The sequence below is a fragment of the Lynx canadensis genome, chromosome C1 (genome assembly GCF_007474595.2).
Source record: "Lynx canadensis isolate LIC74 chromosome C1, mLynCan4.pri.v2, whole genome shotgun sequence".
Taxonomy (NCBI): domain Eukaryota; kingdom Metazoa; phylum Chordata; class Mammalia; order Carnivora; family Felidae; genus Lynx; species Lynx canadensis.
Window position 1 is genome coordinate 41,313,861 of NC_044310.1, and position 21,342 is coordinate 41,335,202.

Below are 21,342 nucleotides of genomic sequence, written 5' to 3' on the forward strand. Positions count from 1 at the left end.
ATGTTTATTTTTGAGAGAAAGAGACAGTTTAAGTGGGGGAGGGGCAGAGAGAGACGAAGACACAGAATCCAAAGCAGGCTCCAGGCTCTGAGCTGTCAGCCCAGAGCCCAACACAGGGTTTGAACCCACGAGCTATGAGATCATGACCTGGGCCAAAGTTGGACACTTAACTTACTGAGCCACCCAGGCTCCCCAGATTATTCAAACTTTTTAATTATAATTTCTCTTGTGTGGGTTTTATAAATTATATTTCTAAGAATTACACACTTCTCTTTTTTTTTTTTTCACTTACTGGCATAAGTATTCAAAATATCTTATTATATTTTCAATATCTGAAAAATCGTAAGTCATATTCATTTTCATTCCTGACATCTGCAAGTTACTTTTTCTTCCCCTTGACCAGTCTCGTGAAAGGCTTATCTATTTCATCAGTTTTTTCAAGAACCCACATCTAACTTTCTTGAAACTCTGAGAAATAATTCACATACTGCAAAATTCCCCCTTTTAAAGTGCACAACTGGGGCACCTGGGTGGCTCAGTCGGTTAAGCATCTGACTTCAGCTCAGGTCATGACCTCACGGTTCAGGAGTTCAAGCCCCACGTCAGCTCTGTGCTGACAGCTTAGAGCCTGGAACCTGCTTCAGATTCTGTGTTTCCTTCTCTCTCTCTGCCCTTCCCCTGCTCGCACTCTGTCTCTCTCTAAAATAAATAAAAATTAAAAAAAATAAATAAATAAGTGCACAATTGAACAGATTTACTACATTCACAGGATTGTGAAAACATTAACACTAATTTCAGAAAATTTCATTGCCCACTAAATAAACCCTATACCCGTTAAAAGTCATTCCCTTTCCCCATGTTCCTAGTCCCTGGCAACCACTATTCTACTTTTGGTCTCTACGAATTTATCTAATCTGAGAACTACAGATTAAAGAGACATACTGCATGCAATGCATGTACCTTGATTGGATCATAGATCAAAACAGCTAAAAAATAATTGGAGGACAATTCAATTTGAATACACTCTATATATTAGATAATGTAAGGGACTATTAAATTTTCTTAAGATATGGTATTATGGCATTGTAGGAGAATGTCTGTTTCAATAGGAGATGCACATTTATGTATTTAAGGGTAAAGTATCATGAAGCCTGGTTACTTTGAAATTGTTCAGAAAAAGAATATATAGAGAGATAAAGCAAGTGAACAAGAAAATGTAATGGGTATCATTTGTACTATTCTTTCAACTTAAAGGTTCAAAAAATTATAGAAAGATATGTACTGATACTATGCATTTAAGTGAAATAGTACATATGGTATGATAATTCTGTTTTTGTAAAAAGAAATACATACACACACATACACACACACACACACACAAACATATAATATTAACTGCTATAACAAAAGGGCCAAAAATGTCATTAGTCAATCAAAACAGAAGTTTATTTCCTGCAATTTTGACAGTCCAGGCTGGATTGAACCAGATTAAGTAGGTAGCTCTCCTCCACTCAGACTTTCAGGGACTCAGGCTTATAATGGCACTGTTGTTTTCAACATGTGACTTTCAGAGTCATTTACTTTCCAGCTGAGGTGTAAGTTCAGACACTATCTCTCTTACATTTACACTTCAATGGTGAGACTTTCCACAAGGCCACTCCTTGTTGTTGCAGGGGAGGCTGAAATTTTTCATTCAAGTTGGGCAGCCATGTCCCAACTTCAACTCTTAACACTTGAGAAGAGATTTCACTGGAAAGCAAGTACTCTATCAGTCATTAAAAAAGGGAACTTGGCTTGGGGTGCCTGGGTGGCTCAGTCAATTAAGCGTCAGACTTTGGCTACGGTCTTGATATCGCGGTTCATGAGTTCGAGCCCCACACTGGGCTTTCTGCTCTCAGCACAGAGCCCGCTTCAGATCCTGTCTCTCTCTCTACCCCTCCCCTGCTCACACTCTCACTCTCAAAAATAAATACACATTTAAAAAGAAGAGGGTAGAGGGTCTTGGCTCCTATGCTGCTTCCAGCCCAAACCAGTTTGTACTCATCCTTCAGGTCCTAGAAAACACACCTCCTTCATGTAGCCTCCCTTGATTTCTCTTTTTTTTGTGAGTTCCTTTGAAATTAAGAATTGATGCCACCTAACGTCACTTAATTAAAAAATTTTTTTTAATTATTCCAAATGTCTTCCCTTTGCTGTTTGGAAGTTTTACACTCAAATCCTGTTCTTTTAGAAGTTACCCTAGAAAATATTACATGCATCCTTTTAACTTTTAACTTATCAATGTCTAATGTTAATCAATACCTTACCCCTCAAAATACCTTTTACTGCATTTACCATTACTCCTGACTGATATGCCATTGTTGCTTTAATTTTGTACGTTTAAATTTTCACTATTGTTTTAATCAATGTTCATTTATATTTATTCACATAAAATGACTTTCATTGTTCTTTTTTTCATCTCTGATCTTCATTTTCCTTCTGCCTGAAATAAATTCTTCAGAAATTTCCTTCAGTAAGTTGGCTGGTGGCAAACTTAATTGTGTATCTGAAGGTCTATTTTACAATCATTCTTGAAAGATATTTTTGCTTGGGGTACCTGGGTGGCTCAGTCAGTTGGGCATCCGACTTCGGCTCAGGTCATGATCTCATGGTTTGTGAGTTCAAGCCCTGCATCAGACTCTGTGCTGACAGCTCAGAGCCTGGAAACTGCTTCGGATTCTGTGTGTGTCTCTCTCTCTCTGCCCCTCCCCTGCTCGTGCTCTGTCTCTCTCTCTTTCTCAAAAATAAACAAACATTAAAAAAAAAATTTTTTTTTTAAAGATATTTTTGCTTGGTATAGAATTTGTGGTTGGTAGTTATTTTCTTTCAGGCTATTGCAGATATCCAACTGTCTTTAACCTTTCACTACTCTGAATAGTCATTTATCAATCTAATATACCTTTGAAGGAAATTTGACCTTTAACCTGGCAAACATTTCCTATATTTAGTTTTCTTCAAATCACTGTTTTTCTACATATGAATTTCTTTAATTTTTTTAAAGATTTTATTTTTTAAGTAACCTCTACACCCAATATGCGGCTCGAACTCACAACCCCAAGATCAAGAGTCACATGCTCCACCAGCTGAGCCATCCAGGCACCTCTGGATTTCCTTTAACGTCCACCTTTGGAATTTGTTAGGTTTCTTTAACCTTTAATTTGATGTTCTGGGAAGTTTCCAATGATCAACCTTTCAAATATTGTGTCTTCTCTATTTTTCTCTCCCACCTTCTAAGACTCCGAGATATACTGACATTTCTGCTATATCCTTTATGCCTCTTTTCTTCTTCTCTGTATTTATTCCCCCCTCTTTATGTTGCATTTGGAACATCTTTTGGCCTTTCAGCCTTTCAGTTCACTAATTCTGTCTTCAACTGTATCTACTCTTTTCTTAAACCAGGGAATTAGGTTTTCCTTTTTTTTTTTTTTTTTAAACATTTACTTATTTTGGGGAGAGCACAAGTTGGGGAGGGGCACAGAGATTGGGACAGAGGATCTGAAGTGGGCTGTGTGCTGACAGGCTGACACAGTGAGCCCAATGTGGGGCTCAAACTCACAAACCGCGAGATTATGACCTGAGCAGAAGTCAGACACTCAACCGACTGAGCCACCCAGGTGCCCAAACCAGAACTTTAGGTTTTCAATTTCAATCATCCTATCTCAGTTCAAGATATTTTTTATTTTTATTATCCAAATCTCATAGGTCATGTTACAGTTTCCTATTCCTTGCAACTATATTCAAACTTGTGCCTTCTTTCTTTAAAAACAAAGTGCAAACATTTTTATAATTTGTGTCTAACCATTCCAATGCCTAAGATTTCTAATGTATTAAAAATCTTTATTTTCTCTCTCTGCCCTTCCACCTTCTCTCAATCCAAAATATATAAACATTTTTTTTTAATCCTTGTTTTCTGTTTTAACTCATGTCTTGTTTTGTGTGCCTGCTTACGTTTGACTAAATGCTGATCATTTTACTTGAAAAACTATTTATAGGAGCAATGCAAAGCCTAGGATGAAGAATTTTCTTGTTCTTTTTTCTCTTTTGCACATTTATTTGAAGTACAACTTACCAAAAAAAAACCCTATATATATTTAAAACACACAATATGATGATTCGATTACGTATCCTTTTGAAGTGATTACAATTAACACATCACCCTACATAATTTCCTCTTTGTATGTGTGTGAAAGTTGAAGATCTATTCTTTCAGCAAACTTCAAGTGTACAATACAGTATTATTAACTACGGTCCCCATGCTGAACACTTTATCTTGAGAACTTATTCATCTCATAACTAAAGACATGTGCCCTTTGATCACCATGTCCTCATCTTCCCAGCTTCTGGTAACCACCATTCCAGTCTGTTTCTATAGAGTTTGGATTTTCTTTTCCTTCTTATTTTATTGTTATTATTATTATTATCATTATTATTATTATTATTATTTTATATTTTTTCTTTTTGGTGCCACATATGTTAAGATCATACAGTTTTTGTCTTTTTCTGTGTGGCTTATTTCACTTAACTTAATGTCCTCTAGGTTCATCCCTGTTGTTGCAAACGGCAAGATTTCTCCTCCCCCCCCCTTTTTTTTTAAATGTTTATTTATTTTTGAGAGAGCAAACATAAGCAGGGGAAGGGCAGAAAGAGAGGGAGAGAGAGAATCCCAAGCAGGGGCGGCCTGATAGGGGGCTCAATCTCATTACCGAGAGATCACATCCTGAGCCAATATCAAGAGTCAGAGGCTTAACCAACTGAGTCACCCAGGCACCCCAAGATTTCCTTCCACCTTATGGCTGCATAATATTCCATTGTCTATATCTATGTAGACATATTTCACATTTTCTTCATCCATTTATCTATCAATGCAAGCATTTTCTTTTTAAAGAACTTGTGTTTGCTTCTCTCAGGCATCTGAGAACACTACCAGTTCTGGGCCACTTTAATTCACAATGAAGACTTGAAGTTCACCAGAAAACTCAGGCATTTTGAGAATAGGCTGTAATTTCTTTGGATGCCTGATCCACTTCCTCAACCTGAGTCCCAGATTACTATAAGGAAGATCTCCTGTTAGATACCCCACTTTGTGGGTATTCAGGGTTTTGATATTTCTTGCGCTTGCCCTGAAACGCTGATGTAGCCAAGTCCAAATATATTGAAATTAGCAAATGCCATCAGGGCAAAAGCAGCTTCCATTCTCATTTACTTACCAGAGTAAAAATTCAGTCATTGCCTCAACTTTTTACTTATATGATCCAAGATATTAACAAACAATGTGACCTGTGTGAAGGAATTGGATTTACTGACCTATTAAAAAATCCTACCACTTAATACATGCTATAGGAGTCCTTTCCAAATGATTAAAAGACTTTTTATTCCTTAGTAATTGTAGAAGTATATTATATAAATTATAATGGATACAATACTTAATGCTCTACCACTATCATTTATGTCATAAATTCATGATGATATTCTAATTATTTTCTATTAATATAGTAGCATTCTTTTTATTTCTGGTAGCTTCTTTTTTTCTAAGTAGAAACAAATGTATAAATATCTTCTGATTTCCTACAGCAGTCCTCAAATCAAAAATGGATAGTCTCCAAAGAAGAAATGAAATAAGTTCTTTAACTAGACTTTACACCATGCTTCATTAACTCTGAGGTGGTCAGAATTTATTCAACATACTCTTCACCTAATCTTTTTTCCATCAAAATAGGCTTTTTCCTTCTTTATATTTAGATATAATCAAATGTGGGTATTTTCAGTTTAGGGGTATTGTTATTTGTTGTTTGTTTTGGGGTTTGGTCTTTTGGTTTTTGTTTTTTGGGTTTTGGTTTGTTTTTTTAACCAAATATAAAGTCATGAGAATTCAACTTGACTACCGCTCAAGATTTCTCCACATTTACAAATATCTGTTTGGATTTTGTGAAATCTTGAGAGCTAAGAACTTTGAAACAAGAGCAAACATGCAGTCATCCTCAGAGTATTCTTGATTTTATAAGTTCACAGGAAAGATAATCTTGAACATGATTTGCATTGCCTTAGTTGATTAGTTTTGTCCCTATCTTTTGGTTATTTTCAAATTAAATGTTTAATTACAGAAACTAATACACTGAGTATCAAATGTGTGTGCTATGAGCATGTTCTAAAGTATACAATTAAAAACAGCTAGTTTTTAAATAGTTCACTGAACACAGGCAGCCATATTAGAGATTAAGGAAGAAAAACTAGAATGTTGTATCCTATTATAAATGTTATCAAAGTAATATTGTCAATTTTAATGGTATTTTAACACTGTTTTAGCAAAAGAGTTGTTTACTGGGGATAGAGGAACATAAATATTTATTCCGTTGAGAAGAACAGCATATGCTTTCAACTTATGGGTCAAAATCTCTCAATGGAAAAGACAATTTCTTTAAGAAAACTGAATTTTTGTCATGTTTTGAGAATTTTCTGGTCATTTATGGGTTAATTTTATGGTAATTTTTTCTATAAAGTAACAGTATTAATTCACTCAACAAATATTGGTATAGATTATCTATCAAATTCCGGATGCCGGAGAGATATCAACAAATAAATAGATAAAAATCCCTGCCCTCAGAGGGCTTACATTATATTGATCAAATTCAAGATTTCTTTTTTTATATTTCAATCTTATATTTATCTAGAATTTTCTAGTGTAGACTCTGGTCTGCAACCTTGTGACATCAAAACTCTACTAACACACGGACAGAAACTTTCTGGAAAACAATTTTACAGTGAGTATCAAAAGCTATAAAAAAAAAAAAAAAAAAAAAAAAAAAAGCCTTGCACATGGAACATTTTCCAGAATAGATCACATACTGGGATACAAATCAGCCCTCAACAAGTACAAAAAGATCCAGATCATTCCATGCATATTTTCAGACCACAATGCTATGAAACTCGAAATCACTCACAAGAAAAAATTTGGAAAGACCACGAATACTTGGAGATTAAAAGACATCCTACTAAAGAATGAATGGGTTAACCAAGAAGTTAAAGAGGAAATTAAAAAGTACATGGAAGTCAATGAAAATAACACCACCATAGCCCCAAACCTCCAGGATGCAGATTTGATCCCTTTTGGGTCAAAAGAGGGATACAGCAATCCAGGCCTTCCTAAAGAATGAAGAAAGGTCTCAAATACACAATCTAACCTTACACCTTAAAGAGCTGGAAAAAGAACAGCAAATAAAACCCCAAACAAGCAGAAGATGGGAAATAATAAAGAGTAGAGCAGAAATCAATGATCTCAAAAAAAAAGAACAGATCAATGAAACCAGGAGCTGGTTCTTTGAAGGAATTAACAAAATTGATAAATCCCTAGCCAATGTGATCAAAAAGAAAAAGGAAAGGACACAAATAAATAAAATCAAGAATGAAAGAGAAGAGAGCACATGCACCCCAATGTTTTATAGCAGCACTATTGACAACAGCCAAAGTATGAAAAGAGCCCAAATGTCCATTTACTGATGAGTGGATAAAGAACATGTGGTACATTTACATACAATGGTGTATTACTCGGCAATCAAAAAATTGAAATCTTGCTATTTGCAACAACATGGATAGAACTAGAGGGTATTATGCTAAGCGAAATTAGAGAGGACAAATATCATATGACTTCACTCATGTGGAATTTAAGATATAAAACAGATGAACATAAGGGAAGGGAAGCAAAAGTAATATAAAAACAGGGAAGGGGACAAAACATAGACTCTTAAATATAGAGAACAAACTGAGGGTTGCTGGAGGGGTTGTGGGAGAGGGGATGGACTAAATGGGCAAGGGACATTAAGAAGGACACTTGCTGGGATGAGCACTGGGTGCTAGATGTAGGAGATCAATCACTGGATTCTACTCCTGATACCATTATTGCACTACATGCTAACTACCTTGGATGTAAATTTTAAAAAATAAGTAATAGAAGTATTCAAAAAAAGAAAAAAAAAGAAAAAATCCTTAAAAATGCACATGCAAAAAAAATACACATGCATGAAAAAAATACACATGCAAATATACTCAGCAATTTTACTTCCTAGAACTTAATTAAAAAATAATTAAAGATGTGCACAGAGATTAGGATATTCATCACAGCATTACAAATACTAAAAACGGAACACAGGGGCGCCCAGGGGGCTCAGTCAGTTGAGCGTCTGGCTTCGGCTCAGGTCATGATCTCACGGTCTGTGAGTTTGAACCCCGCGTCGGGCTCTGTGCTGACAGCTCAGAGCCTGGAGCCTGCTTTGGATTCTGTGTCCCTCCCCCCTCTCTTTCTGCCCCTCCCTCACTCACGCTCTGTCTCTGTCTCAGAAATAAATAAACGTTAAAAAAAAATTTTTTTTTAAAAACTGAACACAATTCAACTAACCAATCATATGTAACTTGTTAAACAGATTATGTTATTCCTTATACAATAAAAATAACACACAATCCCTTAAAATTAGGTTTTATAAATTACATCATGATGTATAAAAATGATAGGTCTTGTTTAAAATATAAAAAGGAACCCATTCATATGTGGAATTTAAGAACCAAAACAAACAAACAAAGGGAAGAAAAGGGACAACTCAAAAATCAGACGCTTAACTAACTACCGAGGGGAGGTGTGTAAGAGGATGGGTCAAATAAGTAAAGGGGATTAAGAATACACTTATCTTGATGAGCACTTAGTAATAGTTAGAATTGTTGAATCATTATACTGTACACCTGAAATGAATTTAACACTGTGTATTAACTATACTGAAATTAAAATTTAAAAATTAAAATAAAAATATAATAGAATACGAATAATAATCCTAAATACATTTAAAAATATAGACGACCATACACCAAACCATTAACCATAGTTATCCTTAGATATCAAATTAGGAACAATCTTACCCCTTTTTTGCTTCTGTTTTTCCATATTTTCTACTAAATTAGAAAAAATAATCGCAATAATGAGTCAATAGAGTATACATTATTTATAAAACTCAAAGGTGTTTAAGGGTTTCAGTGTAATCTTCAACACAAAGACTAAGTATATTACAGAACAAGAGCCGAGGTGCATTTAATAGTTTGCTCATTTCTCCAGATAAAGTATGACAATTCTACAGAATTAGAGTACAGCTTGAAAAGAAATACCATAGAAAAATGCCCAATGTCTCCATTTGTAAAATGTCGTTAGATAATTAAAATAAAAATACATTTTGAGTTAGTTACCTATCGAGGGCCTCCTTGAAGTATTTTCTCTGGACATCAAATTGAAAGACTGTACGTTCACAATCAGTTGAAGCATTATCACTACCCCCATGTTTCTTCAAGAAGGCATCAAATCCATTTTCATCTGGATATTTCAAGCTACCCATGAATACCACTAAGTGGAAAGAACACAAAGTCAAAGAACACAAAGATGTAGACAATGTTATTATCAACAATGAAATTTCTCATGTGCAAAACAAAACAAACAGAAGAAATATACCAACATACTAACAATGCTTATGTCTGGATAATACTTTCTTCATTATATTTCTGCTTTTGTAATTTTCCATAATGCTCATCTATTAGTTTTATACTAAAAAAACTAAGCACTTTATTTTTTTTTTTTTATTTATTTATTTTTTTTTATATATATGAAATTTATTGACAAATTGGTTTCCATACAACACCCAGTGCTCATCCCAAAAGGTGCCCTCCTCAATACCCATCACCCACCCTCCCCTCCCTCCCACCCCCCATCAACCCTCAGTTTGTTCTCAGTTTTTAACAGTCTCTTATGCTTTGGCTCTCTCCCACTCTAACCTCTTTTTTTTTTTTTTTTCCTTCCCCTCCCCCATGGGTTCCTGTTTAGTTTCTCAGGATCCACATAAGAGTGAAACCATGTGGTATCTGTCTTTCTCTGTATGGCTTATTTCACTTAGCATTACACTCTCCAGTTCCATCCACGTTGCTACAAAAGGCCATATTTCATTTTTTCTCATTGCCACATAGTACTCCATTGTGTATATATACCACAATTTCTTTATCCATTCATCAGTTGATGGACATTTAGGCTCTTTCCATAATTTGGCTATTGTTGAGAGTGCTGCTATGAACATTGGGGTACAAGTGCCCCTATGCATCAGTACTCCTGTATCCCTTGGATAAATTCCTAGCAGTGCTATTGCTGGGTCATAGGGTAGGTCTATTTTTAATTTTCTGAGGAACCTCCACACTGCTTTCCAGAGCGGCTGCACCAATTTGCATTCCCACCAACTAAGCACTTTATTTTTTAAAAATATTTATAAAAAGGTTAAAATGTAAGTATTAGCATATACGCAGATTGTTACTATGAAAGTCCTAAGGTGCATGTTTACCCTCAAATAGCTTAGAAAATCAGAATATAAATAAATAATTCAAGAAAACAAATATAGACTTAAATATAACTGTACAGCAACCACACAGGTTTTATTTAGGTATATTCATAATTAAACTGAAGATTTTGTTTTGTTTTGATATTAATCATGCCTTTTTATTTTCTGTATTCCCAATGTTTGACAGCCTGGGGCATTGCTAACCCTGGAAGAGGCAGTCCTTCCCAAGGTTATAAGATTCTTAGAGATGGGCAACTATCTCCTGATCTGTTGGCCTTACCATACCAGAACAATAATAAAATCTACATTTTAAAATAGTTTTATAGGTGGGCTTCATTCTAATCCACAAAATTATACAGTCAAGGAGATTAAAATTAAGTCTTCCCCTATGATATTAATAAATGTTTTTCCTTCGGGGCGCTGGAGCAGCTCAGTCAGTTAAGTGTCCGACTTCTGCTCAGGTCATGATCTCACAGTTCTTCCCAGTGTCGGGCTCTGTGCTGACAGCCCTGAGCCTGAAGTCTGCTTCGGATTCTGTTTCCCTCTCTCTCTCTCTCTCTGCCCCTGCCCCACTTACACTCTGTCTCTGTCTCTCAAAAATAAATGTTTAAAAAACTTTTTTAAAATAAATAAATGTTTTTCTTAGTCTTTTATTAAACATATCACATTTCTATAAAACCAGTTATTTATCTTTAAAATCAATTTGTGGGGCGCCTGGGTGGCGCAGTCGGTTAAGCGTCCGACTTCAGCCAGGTCACGATCTCGCGGTCCGGGAGTTCGAGCCCCGCGTCGGGCTCTGGGCTGATGGCTCGGAGCCTGGAGCCTGTTTCCGATTCTGTGTCTCCCTCTCTCTCTGCCCCTCCCCCGTTCATGCTCTGTCTCTCTCTGTCCCAAAAATAAATAAACGTTGAAAAAAAAAAAATAAATAAAATCAATTTGTACAAATTTGGAGGAAAAAACACACTCAGGAATAATATTCTGTAAAGATCTTACTGTGTTCCAAAAAGTGTGCCAGCCCAGGCAGGTCATCTGGATCAGCAAAACTCCCAACTCCAACACAAAGAGCCGCTGCAGACTGTTGTAAGTAGAACACATGCAAATAGTGAGTCAATCCTAAAGGAATAACACTGTCATCACATATTAAGGATTCACTTGGAGATGGATGTTTCCAACAGAAAGTAACAAAATTCTTTCCCTGAGAATCAGGAGGAGCAGCATAGTGAAACTCACCAGAACTGTGTCAGTTTCACCCTGCTGCTCCTCCTCTTGCCATCCTCCCAAATGCTGAACAGGTGCAGACCTAAGGGAAAAAGCAGAAACAGAAAAAAAAAAAGGAAAGGGGACTAGCCAGCCCACCCAAATATCATTTCCTGACAGCATTTCAGAGTTCCGAACCAAGTATGTTTCCTGACTTAATAGATTTTGGAAATCTGCAGAAATAATTTATCTAGGTAGATTATTTCTAAAGATCTTCGCAATTAACGACTATGTGTTCAGTAACTCAGTTATCAGAGGTGAGACTTCTCAATATGTTACTCAGAAAATTTTGTTTTTATTAAAACGGTAAAAAATAACACGTCAGGAAAACATTTAATAAAGATAGTAAATGGTTAAAAAAGAAAGTCTTTATTAAAAAAAACTACAGAACTAAACTTTAAAGAGGCTTTTTAGTTCTTCTTTTCTTATTGATGATATACAGAACATATATCTGATCAGTAGGTATTCTCCCAATACCTTGGGCAAATCAGAGTTTTTAACAAAATGGATGGCCAACAGGTATACCAAATTATGCACTAAAAATGATTAGGGTATACCATTATGTGATTGTAAATTAAAAGACACAAAACAGAAGAGGAAAATAGTCAATTTGAATCCTTGAGGATAGGAAGTTGAATTATTAGCTTTCCCCACATTTTAGAAATGTCAATTTTAAAAGGCTAACATTTGGTGATATAGACTGTTTTGATAAATGGTTACTCCTCTAAAAAGAGAGCTTTCAAAAAATAGCATGTACCTGGCATAAAGCCTGACCATGTGTCATAAATGGAAAATATGTTTACAGAAGAACCAAACAGCCTCATTTTACACTGTAAATCCCATTTTGAAGTTGTAGGCACATAAACTCAGTTAAAAAATAGGGGAATATCCACTTCTTCAAACTACAGTCTAACCTGTTCTGGGATGTTTAATAGGTGCCTAACCTGCTTTCAGCTCCAACTACCCCATAAAGATTTCTTGCTTCGACCAGGGTTGAAGACATTTTTGTATAAGATGACTTAAACCACAGTCTATCAGTCAGCTTTGACCACAGCAAAAACAGGCTCTGCAATTGCTAGAAAAGAAATTCATACTTGAGAATTATCTACCCAAGAAATTCATACTTGAGAAATTCATACTTGAGAACTGACTTAAGAAAACCCTGAACAAATCATAATTCTGTATGTATCATACTTAAATTTCAACCTTGTTAGTTTATCAAACCTTTCAGATCAAGAATAACTTCCTTTTGGGAAGATGAAGATGGAGAGGGCTAAAAATGATGCCTCAGGTAAGTAGTTAATTCTTAATTAGGTAAATGTTCTCCAAAAACCTCAAAATTATTTCTTCCCGCTTCTTTTATTAGCTTTCATATTCACCTTAAACAAGATCCACATTTTTCAAATAAAAATTAAACCATAAAATCACTGAAAAACCCTAAGCTACTCTTTAAGCCATCTCTTACATAGACTATTTCCCTTTTGCATACACTTATTCATTCATGAATATAAATCATTTCCAATGTTACAATCAGTCATAGGATCTTTCCTTTCACTAGTATAACCACTGCATCTGAATAAACAATTTGATTTCATCTTCAAACTACATTAGGTTCCTGCATTCCTTTCTAATATGATCTAGAACATTAGCAATCAATATCTTATGAGGGAATATATCAACTGAGTTTTCAGAAAAGAAAGGCAGCATCTAAACCATTTTTAAATGAGCACTAGAATCTGATCTTGCTGTTCTAAAAAAGGTAAACATTTAGAGTTTGATCCACCTAAGCAAAATAAAAAGGGGTACCAAAATACTGGATGCACATCTTCATTAGTCAAAGGGGCTTACAACCCCTATAATAAATCTAAAGTATTTTACTATGTCTTGACAATAAAATCGGCTGTCAAAACAAGTCTTTAACCCTAGAGTTTTACTTATCAGTTGACAGATGATATAAAGAAATCCAAAGTATGGAAAAGTTGCTAACAGATATAGAAGGAAACTTTTAGATAGGAAATATTCACTTATTAAGTTATAACATAATCAGTTTTAGAGCTAAAATAGGACTTAAAAACTATGTATATAATCTAGGGACACCTGGCTGGCTCAGTCAGTAAGAGTATGTGATTCTTGAACTCAGGATTTTCAGTTCATGTCCCACATTGGGGGAGAGATTACTTAAAGAAAAAATAAAATCTTAAAAAAATAATTACCTATATAATCTAATCCTGTTGTTTTAGAAATAAGAAAATGAAAAGGCGTAAAACCATCCAGATAGAGACAGAGCCAGAATTAGAACTCAGGTTTCCTGACTGTCAGTGTTCTTTTCACTTTGTGACTTATATAATTTCTTCCTATTATTGCTCTATTTGGAATTATGAGATCTATTTTAAATTAATGTATTAGTTCCCAATTTATTTATAAAGACCTTAATACAAAGTATCAAGTGGCATATGTATATATATTTTTTTCCTTTCAGTATTTTGGTTTTTATAACTAAAGTTTTCCAACTAAAACCACTTGTCCTAACATGTTACCCCAAAACAGGCATTACTCATAATCTACATAGCAAGGGGCAAATAGCTTCTCACAAACATGACTCAATCCCCTTTCAACAAAAAAGTGAAAAAACTGGTACAATCTTCTTTAAGAAAGTAATTTTTCCAGGAAGAGTGACTATCAAAAGGATTTACTCATAACATATTTACACTACCTATATCTCACATCTTTTTATCTCTGAAGGCTGACCACCTTATGGTAGAATACATTGGACATCTATATTTTAGTCTTAATAATATGAACCTTACTTCATTTGTATGTTGACTGTACCATGTTGAATATATTATCAGTATTCAAAAAACTAGCTTTAACAAACATTTGCTGATCAATCCCACTATAATGCCTCCAAAATATTATCCTCTAATGTAGGTACTCCCTACTGCAAAATGGAGGCATTCTTTAAAAGATATCTAGAGAGGAAAATTCTCCTTATCAAGCCCTATTGATATATTTACTTATTGTTATTATACTTGACCCATGAACAACATAGGTTTGAACTGCCCAGGTCCACTTAACTTGTATTTTTCAATAGATACAACACTGCAAATGTACTTTCTCTTACGATTTTCCTCATAACATTATCTCTAGCTCACTTTACTGTAAGAATACAATACATAATACATATACAAAATATGTGTTAATCAACTGTTTGTGTTATCAGTAAGTCTTCTAGGGAAAAGTAAGCTATTAGTAGTTAAGTTTTAGGTGAATCAAAAGTTATACATGGATTTCCAACTGCACAGGAGGTTGGGACCCCTAAACCCCACATTGTTCAAGAGTCAAAGTTCAAACTGCCCATTTTTATTTCAATTCCTCCAACTTATTTGGTGCCTCCCCATAAAAAGAGAAAAAATACATGAAATTACTAAGCGGAAATTATCCATGAGGATGCTTAGAACCAAAGGCCCAGGTGAGAATTCTACACTACCCTGTTCTTTTTCCAGTCCCTCCAAGGATAATATACTCTCCTATCCCTCTATTCCAAGCTAAGAATTGCACAGATCCTCAAATATTACCAGTGAAAACCTCTGAGACTTATGATTATGAGATCATTACATTTTGAGTTTTTCTTTATTTTCCATTCATTTCTTTTTTTTTTTTTAATTTTTTTTTTCAACGTTTATTTATTTTTGGGACAGAGAGAGACAGAGCATGAACAGGGGAGGGGCAGAGAGAGAGGGAGACACAGAATCGGACGCAGGCTCCAGGCTCCGAGCCATCAGCCCAGAGCCGGATGCGGGGCTCGAACTCACGGACCGCAAGATCGTGACCTGGCTGAAGTCGGACACTTAACCGACTGCGCCACCCAGGCGCCCCTTTTCATTTCTTTTTTATATACATATGAAATTTATTGTCAAATTGGTTTCCATACTCCATTCATTTCTATAATGAGCTTTTATACTTTCCTAATCAGAGCAAAATGTTTTTTAAATATTATTTTTATACAGAATAAATAGACCTTTACTAAAGATCAAAAGATAAATATATATACTTCCTTTTTTACATTAAGAAATAAAACATGAATTTAGGACTTATCCCAAAGAATTCCCAAATCAGAAAAAGACATAATAATAGACAAGATTCACACCTGTTTTTCAGTGGTTTTCTTTCTAGCTTCTGCCCTCTCTTCTAATTCTTCTAATTCATTATCCTCAGTATCAAGATCCTCATCATCATGTTCATCCTCATCATCAAACTCATCTTCATCATCAAAACCCTCTTCATCATCATCTTCTATTTCAGCTCCAGAATCTTCATCATCATCGTCGTCATCATCGTCTTCTTCTTCTTCTTCCTCTTCGTCGTCTTCCTCATCATCTGTTGCATCTCCTGTTTTACCTTCCATATTACTTAGGTCTGAAATCAAAAGTGCCTGCAAGCCATTCCGTAATTTGATGTATCTAAAAAAAAGAGGAAAAAAAAAAATCACAAACATTTTGAGTCAGCTATTCATTACGTCACACAAGTAATCATCTTAGCAGAATTTAAAAAACAAAACAAAACAAAAAAAAAAACAGGGCTCAAACTCACGAACCATGAGATCATGACCTGAGCCAAAGCCAACTTAACCTACTGAGCCACTCAGATGCCCCATCATACTTTTATCAGGCAAAATGGACTTCAAAAGAAAGAAAGTCATTATATAATGATAAAGGTGTCCGTTCATCAAAAGATGTAACAATTGTAAATATGCGTGCTCCCAACACCCAAGCAACAAAATATATTAAGTAAATAATAACAAATCTTAAGGGAAAAATAGACAGCAATACAATAATTATAGGGGAATTCAATACCCCACTATCAGTAATAGACAAATCATCCAGAAAGAAAATCAACAAGGAAACATTCGAATTGAACCACACTTAAAAAAAATGTACTCAATACACATACAGAACATTCTATCCAACAGCAGCACAATACACATTCTTCTCAAGTGCACATAGAACATTCTCCAGGACAGGTCATATGATAGACTACAAGATAAATCTTAGCAAATTTAAGATTGAAATTATACCAACTATTTTCTCTAACTACAATGGTATGAAACTACTCATTGACAGCAAAAGGAAAGTGAGAAGTTCTACAAAATTGTGGAAACTAAACAACACACTTCTAAACAATTAAGTTAAAGAAGAAATCAAGAGGGGAATAAAAAATTATCTCAAAACAAATGAAAATGGAAATACAACATACCAAATACTGTGGAACACAGCAAAAACTCTTCTGTGAAGACAGTTTATAGCAATAAATACATGTATTAAGAATTCAGAATGAGGGGCGCCTGGGTGGCTCAGTCGGCTAAGCTTCTGACTTTGGCTCAGGTCATGATCTCACAGTTCGTGAGTTCAATCCCTGCATCAGGCTCTGTGCTGACAGCTCAGAGCCTGGAAACTGCTTTGAGTTCTGTCTCCCTCTCTCTCTGCCCCTCCCCCTCCCTGCTCATTCTCCCCTCTCTCAGAAATAACATTAAAAAAAAATTTTTTTTAAACAATCAGAAGTATCTCAACCTAATTTTGAACCTCAAGAAACTAGAAAATAAGAAATTAAGCCCAAAGTTAGCAGAAGGAAGGAAATAAAAAAGATCACAGCAGAAAAATATGCAATGTCAATAAAATACCTAACCTAGAATAAATGGATACATTTCAGAAACACAACCTATCAAGACTGAATCAGGAAGAAATACACAATCTGAACAGACCAATAACAAAGAGATTGAATCAGTAATCAAAAAACTCCCAACACAAAAAACTCTGGCCTGACAGAATCACTGGAGAATTCTACCAAACATTTAAAGAAGAATTAACACCTCAAATCCTCCTCAAATTCTTCTAACATAACAAGGATGAGGGAACACTTCCAAACCAGTTCTACGAACCTACCATTACTCTGATAAAGAAACCTATAGGCCAATATGCCTAATGAATACAGATGCAAAAATTCTCATCAAGATATTAGCAAACTGAGTTCAAGAATACATTAAAAGGATATACACCATGACTAAGTGGGAGTTACTCCTGGGATGCAAGGGAGGTTCAATACATGCAAATCAGAAATGTAATACATCACATCAATAAAATGAAAAACAAAAATCACATGATCATTTCCATACACACAAAAAAAGCATTGTATATTATTTACATAATACATCCTCTCATGATGAAAACCCTTAATGTACTGGGCATATAAGGAACATATCTCAGAATAATAAAGGCCACATGTGACAAACTCACAGCTAACATTATAGGCTTACCTCTGAAATACAGGTCAATCCCAAACCACCACAATAAAGTACATAATCACAATAAAGTGAGTCAAATGAATTTTGTTTCCCAGTGCATATAAAAGTTATATTTACATTATACTGTAGCCTATTAAGCAATAACATTATGTCTAGAAAAAAATGTATATGCCTTAATTAAAAATACTTTATTGCTAAAAAAAAAAAGCTAACCATCATCTGAGCTTTCGGCAAATCATAATCACTGATCACAGATCACCATAACAATTGTAATAATGAAAACATTTGAAACATGTGATAATTATCAGAAACATGAAGTGAGCAAACGCTGTTGGAAAAATGGTGCCAAAAGATTTGCTTGACACAGCTTTGCCACAAACCCTGTATTTGCAAAAAATGCAGTATCTGTGAAGTGCAATAAAATGAGGTATGCCTGTATACTCGGTGAAAAACTGGAAGTATTTCCTCTAAGGTCAGAAACAAGGATGTCCACTCTCACCACTCCTATTCAATATAGTACTGAAGCCCTAGATAGAGCAATTAGGAAAGACAAAGATAAAAAAGGCATCCAAATCATAAAATAATAATTAAAAACCACTACTATTTGCTGAACATATGATCTTAGAGAAAATCCAAAAAAAACAATCCAAAAACTACCAGTAAACTGGCAGGCTACAAATCAACATACAGAAATTAACTACATTCCTTTACAGTAATGACGAAGCACCTGAAAATGAAATAAAGAAAACAATCCCATTCACATTAGCATCAAAAACAATAAAATACTTAATAAATTTAAGCAAGGAAGTGAAAGATCTGTACAATGAAAACAATGCTTTGCTGAAAGAAATTTAAAAAGATGCCAATGGAAAGCCATCCCATGATCATGGATCAGAAGAATTAATATTGTTAAAATGGCCATACTACCCAAAGCTATTTATATACTCAATGCAATCCCCATCAAAATATCCAAGGCATTCATTCATCACAGAAATAGAAGAAACAATCCTAAAATTTGTGTGGAACCACAAAAGACCTTGAATAGACAAAGAAATCCTGAGAAAAAAGAACAAAGCCAGATGTATCATACTCCTGGATCTCAAACTATACTACAAAAGCCATAGTAATAAAAATAGTATGATACTGGCACAGAAATAGACACATCAACCAGTAAAACAGAATAGAGAGCCCAGAATTAAATCCCTGGATATATGGTCAACAATACTCAACAAAGGAACCAAAAATACCCAATGGTGAAAGGACAGTCTCTTCAGCAAATGACACTATAAAAACTGGAGAAACATACGCAGAGCAGTGAAACTGGACCCTACCTCACACCGCTCACAGAAATTGAAATGGATCAAAGACTTAAATATAAGACCTGATACCATAAAATTCCTAGAAAAAATGTAGGAAAGAAGCTCACCACCATTGGTCTTGGCAATGATTTTTCTTTTCTTTTTTTTTTTTTTTACATCTATTTATTTATCTAAGTAATCTCTACACAACATGGGGCTCAAACTCATGACCCCAAGATCAAGATTTGCACACTCCAGGGGCGCCTGGGTGGCGCAGTCGGTTAAGCGTCCGACTTCAGCCAGGTCACGATCTCGCGGTCTGTGAGTTCGAGCCCCGCGTCAGGCTCTGGGCTGATGGCTCAGAGCCTGGAGCCTGTTTCCGATTCTGTGTCTCCTTCTCTCTCTGCCCCTCCCCCGTTCGTGCTCTGTCTCTCTCTGTCCCAAAAATGAATAAACGTTGAAAAAAAAAAAAATTAAAAAAAAAAAAAAAAAAAAAAAAGATTTGCACACTCCACTGACTGAGCCAGCCAGGCACGTCCCTGGCAATGATTTTTCTATACAATGCCAAATGCACAAACAACAAAAGCAAAAAACAAATGAGACTATATCAAACCCAAAACCTTCTGTACAGACCAAGAAACAACTAACAACATGAAAGACAACCTACAGGAGAAAATTTTTACAAACCATATACTGAATAAGGTGTTAATATCCAAAATATATAAAGAACAAAAGTCAACTTAATAACAAAAACAATTCAATTTTACAAAGGGCAGAAGAACTAGATACTTTTCCAAAGAGAACATCAAAATGGCCAACAAATACATGAAAAGATGCTTAACATCATAGTTATCGTTGAAGTACAAATAAAAACCACAATAAGCTATTATCTCACACCTGTCAGAATAGCTATCATTAAGAAAACAAAAGACAACAAGTGCTAGAGAGAATGTGGTGAAAAGAAAACCCTTAACATTAATGGTAGGTATACAAATTGGTCCAACTACTATGAAAAACAATACGGAGGTTCCTCAAAATATTAAAATTAGATCTACCATGAAATGCAGCAATTCCACTTCTGGGCATATACCCAAAGGAAATGAAAAGAGGAATTCAACAAGATATATGCACTGCCATGTTTATTGCAGCACTATTCATAATAGCCAAGATATGGAAACAACCCAAATGTCCATCAATGATTGAATGAATAAAGTAGATGTGGTATGTACACACAATGGAATATTATTCAGCCATGTGAAAGGACAAAATGGACAGAACTTGAGCACATTATACTAAATGAGATAAGACAGAGATAAACATATATCACTTATATGTGGTATCTAAAGAGGTTAAACCTGTAAAAAAGAGAATAAAATGGTGGTTGTAAGGGGATGGGGGTTAGGGGTGGGAAGTAAGAGTGATAGTGTTTAAGAGAACAAACTTATAATGAGTAGCAAATAAGCCACAGCAATTTTACACACAGTATAATGAATATAGACAAAAATACTGTACTATAATTAGGTAAGGTGACAAACATCACCGTATCAGCAATATTACAATACAAAAATTTATCAAAGTAACATACTATACACCTTAAACTTACACAATGTTACATACTATATTTATTCAACAAAAACAGAAAAAGTCAGTCTAGCAGAAACTGGGAAGAATAATGTGCAAAGAAAGATGACTTAAGATGAAAGACTGAACATATACATTTACCTACTTTCATACCAAAAATCACATTTAAATAACCAAAAAAGTTATATTTCATTTTGGTTTTGAGAATAAAATCATGACAGACTCAGAAAATAGAAAAGGACACTGTTAGCAGATCAGAAGTTTTTAGAAATTATTAGAAAACAGTAAGTAAATTTAATTAGACTAATGGAGAAAATAGAAAGGAGAACTGCAGGCCTACCTAAATATACGTGATAAAACATTACTTCTTCCCAAGAAGCCCTGGAGGAAGCCTAAACTACACACCAAAAAATGAAAGTAGGGAGAGACTCAGGGCAAGACGCTCAATTATTTTTTTTTTTCAACATTTATTTTATTTTTGGGACAGAGAGAGACAGAGCATGAACGGGGGAGGGGC

The 21,342-nt window shown here is 34.9% G+C and overlaps 1 protein-coding gene across 4 annotated transcripts in view; it reads right to left on the bottom strand.

The window, feature by feature from the left end:
• The window catches only part of NRDC (nardilysin convertase), a 103,542-nt gene that overhangs the window by 46,590 nt on the left and 35,610 nt on the right, over window positions 1–21,342 (bottom strand). For 3 of the 4 annotated variants that reach the window (XR_003970703.1, XM_030324174.1, XM_030324173.1), the window contains exons 2-6: window positions 15,796–16,108; window positions 12,593–12,723; window positions 11,622–11,691; window positions 11,385–11,466; window positions 9,262–9,415 (exon numbers count right to left, since the gene is read on the bottom strand). Coding sequence is in view for 3 of the 4 variants with exons in the window: in XM_030324174.1 (XP_030180034.1) it covers window positions 9,262–9,415; window positions 11,385–11,466; window positions 11,622–11,691; window positions 12,593–12,723; window positions 15,796–16,108 (750 nt within the window). In the remaining variant the exon portion in view is untranslated. The remainder of the gene's footprint in view (window positions 1–9,261; window positions 9,416–11,384; window positions 11,467–11,621; window positions 11,692–12,592; window positions 12,724–15,795; window positions 16,109–21,342) is intronic. The other variant, XM_030324175.1, reaches the window with a different exon arrangement.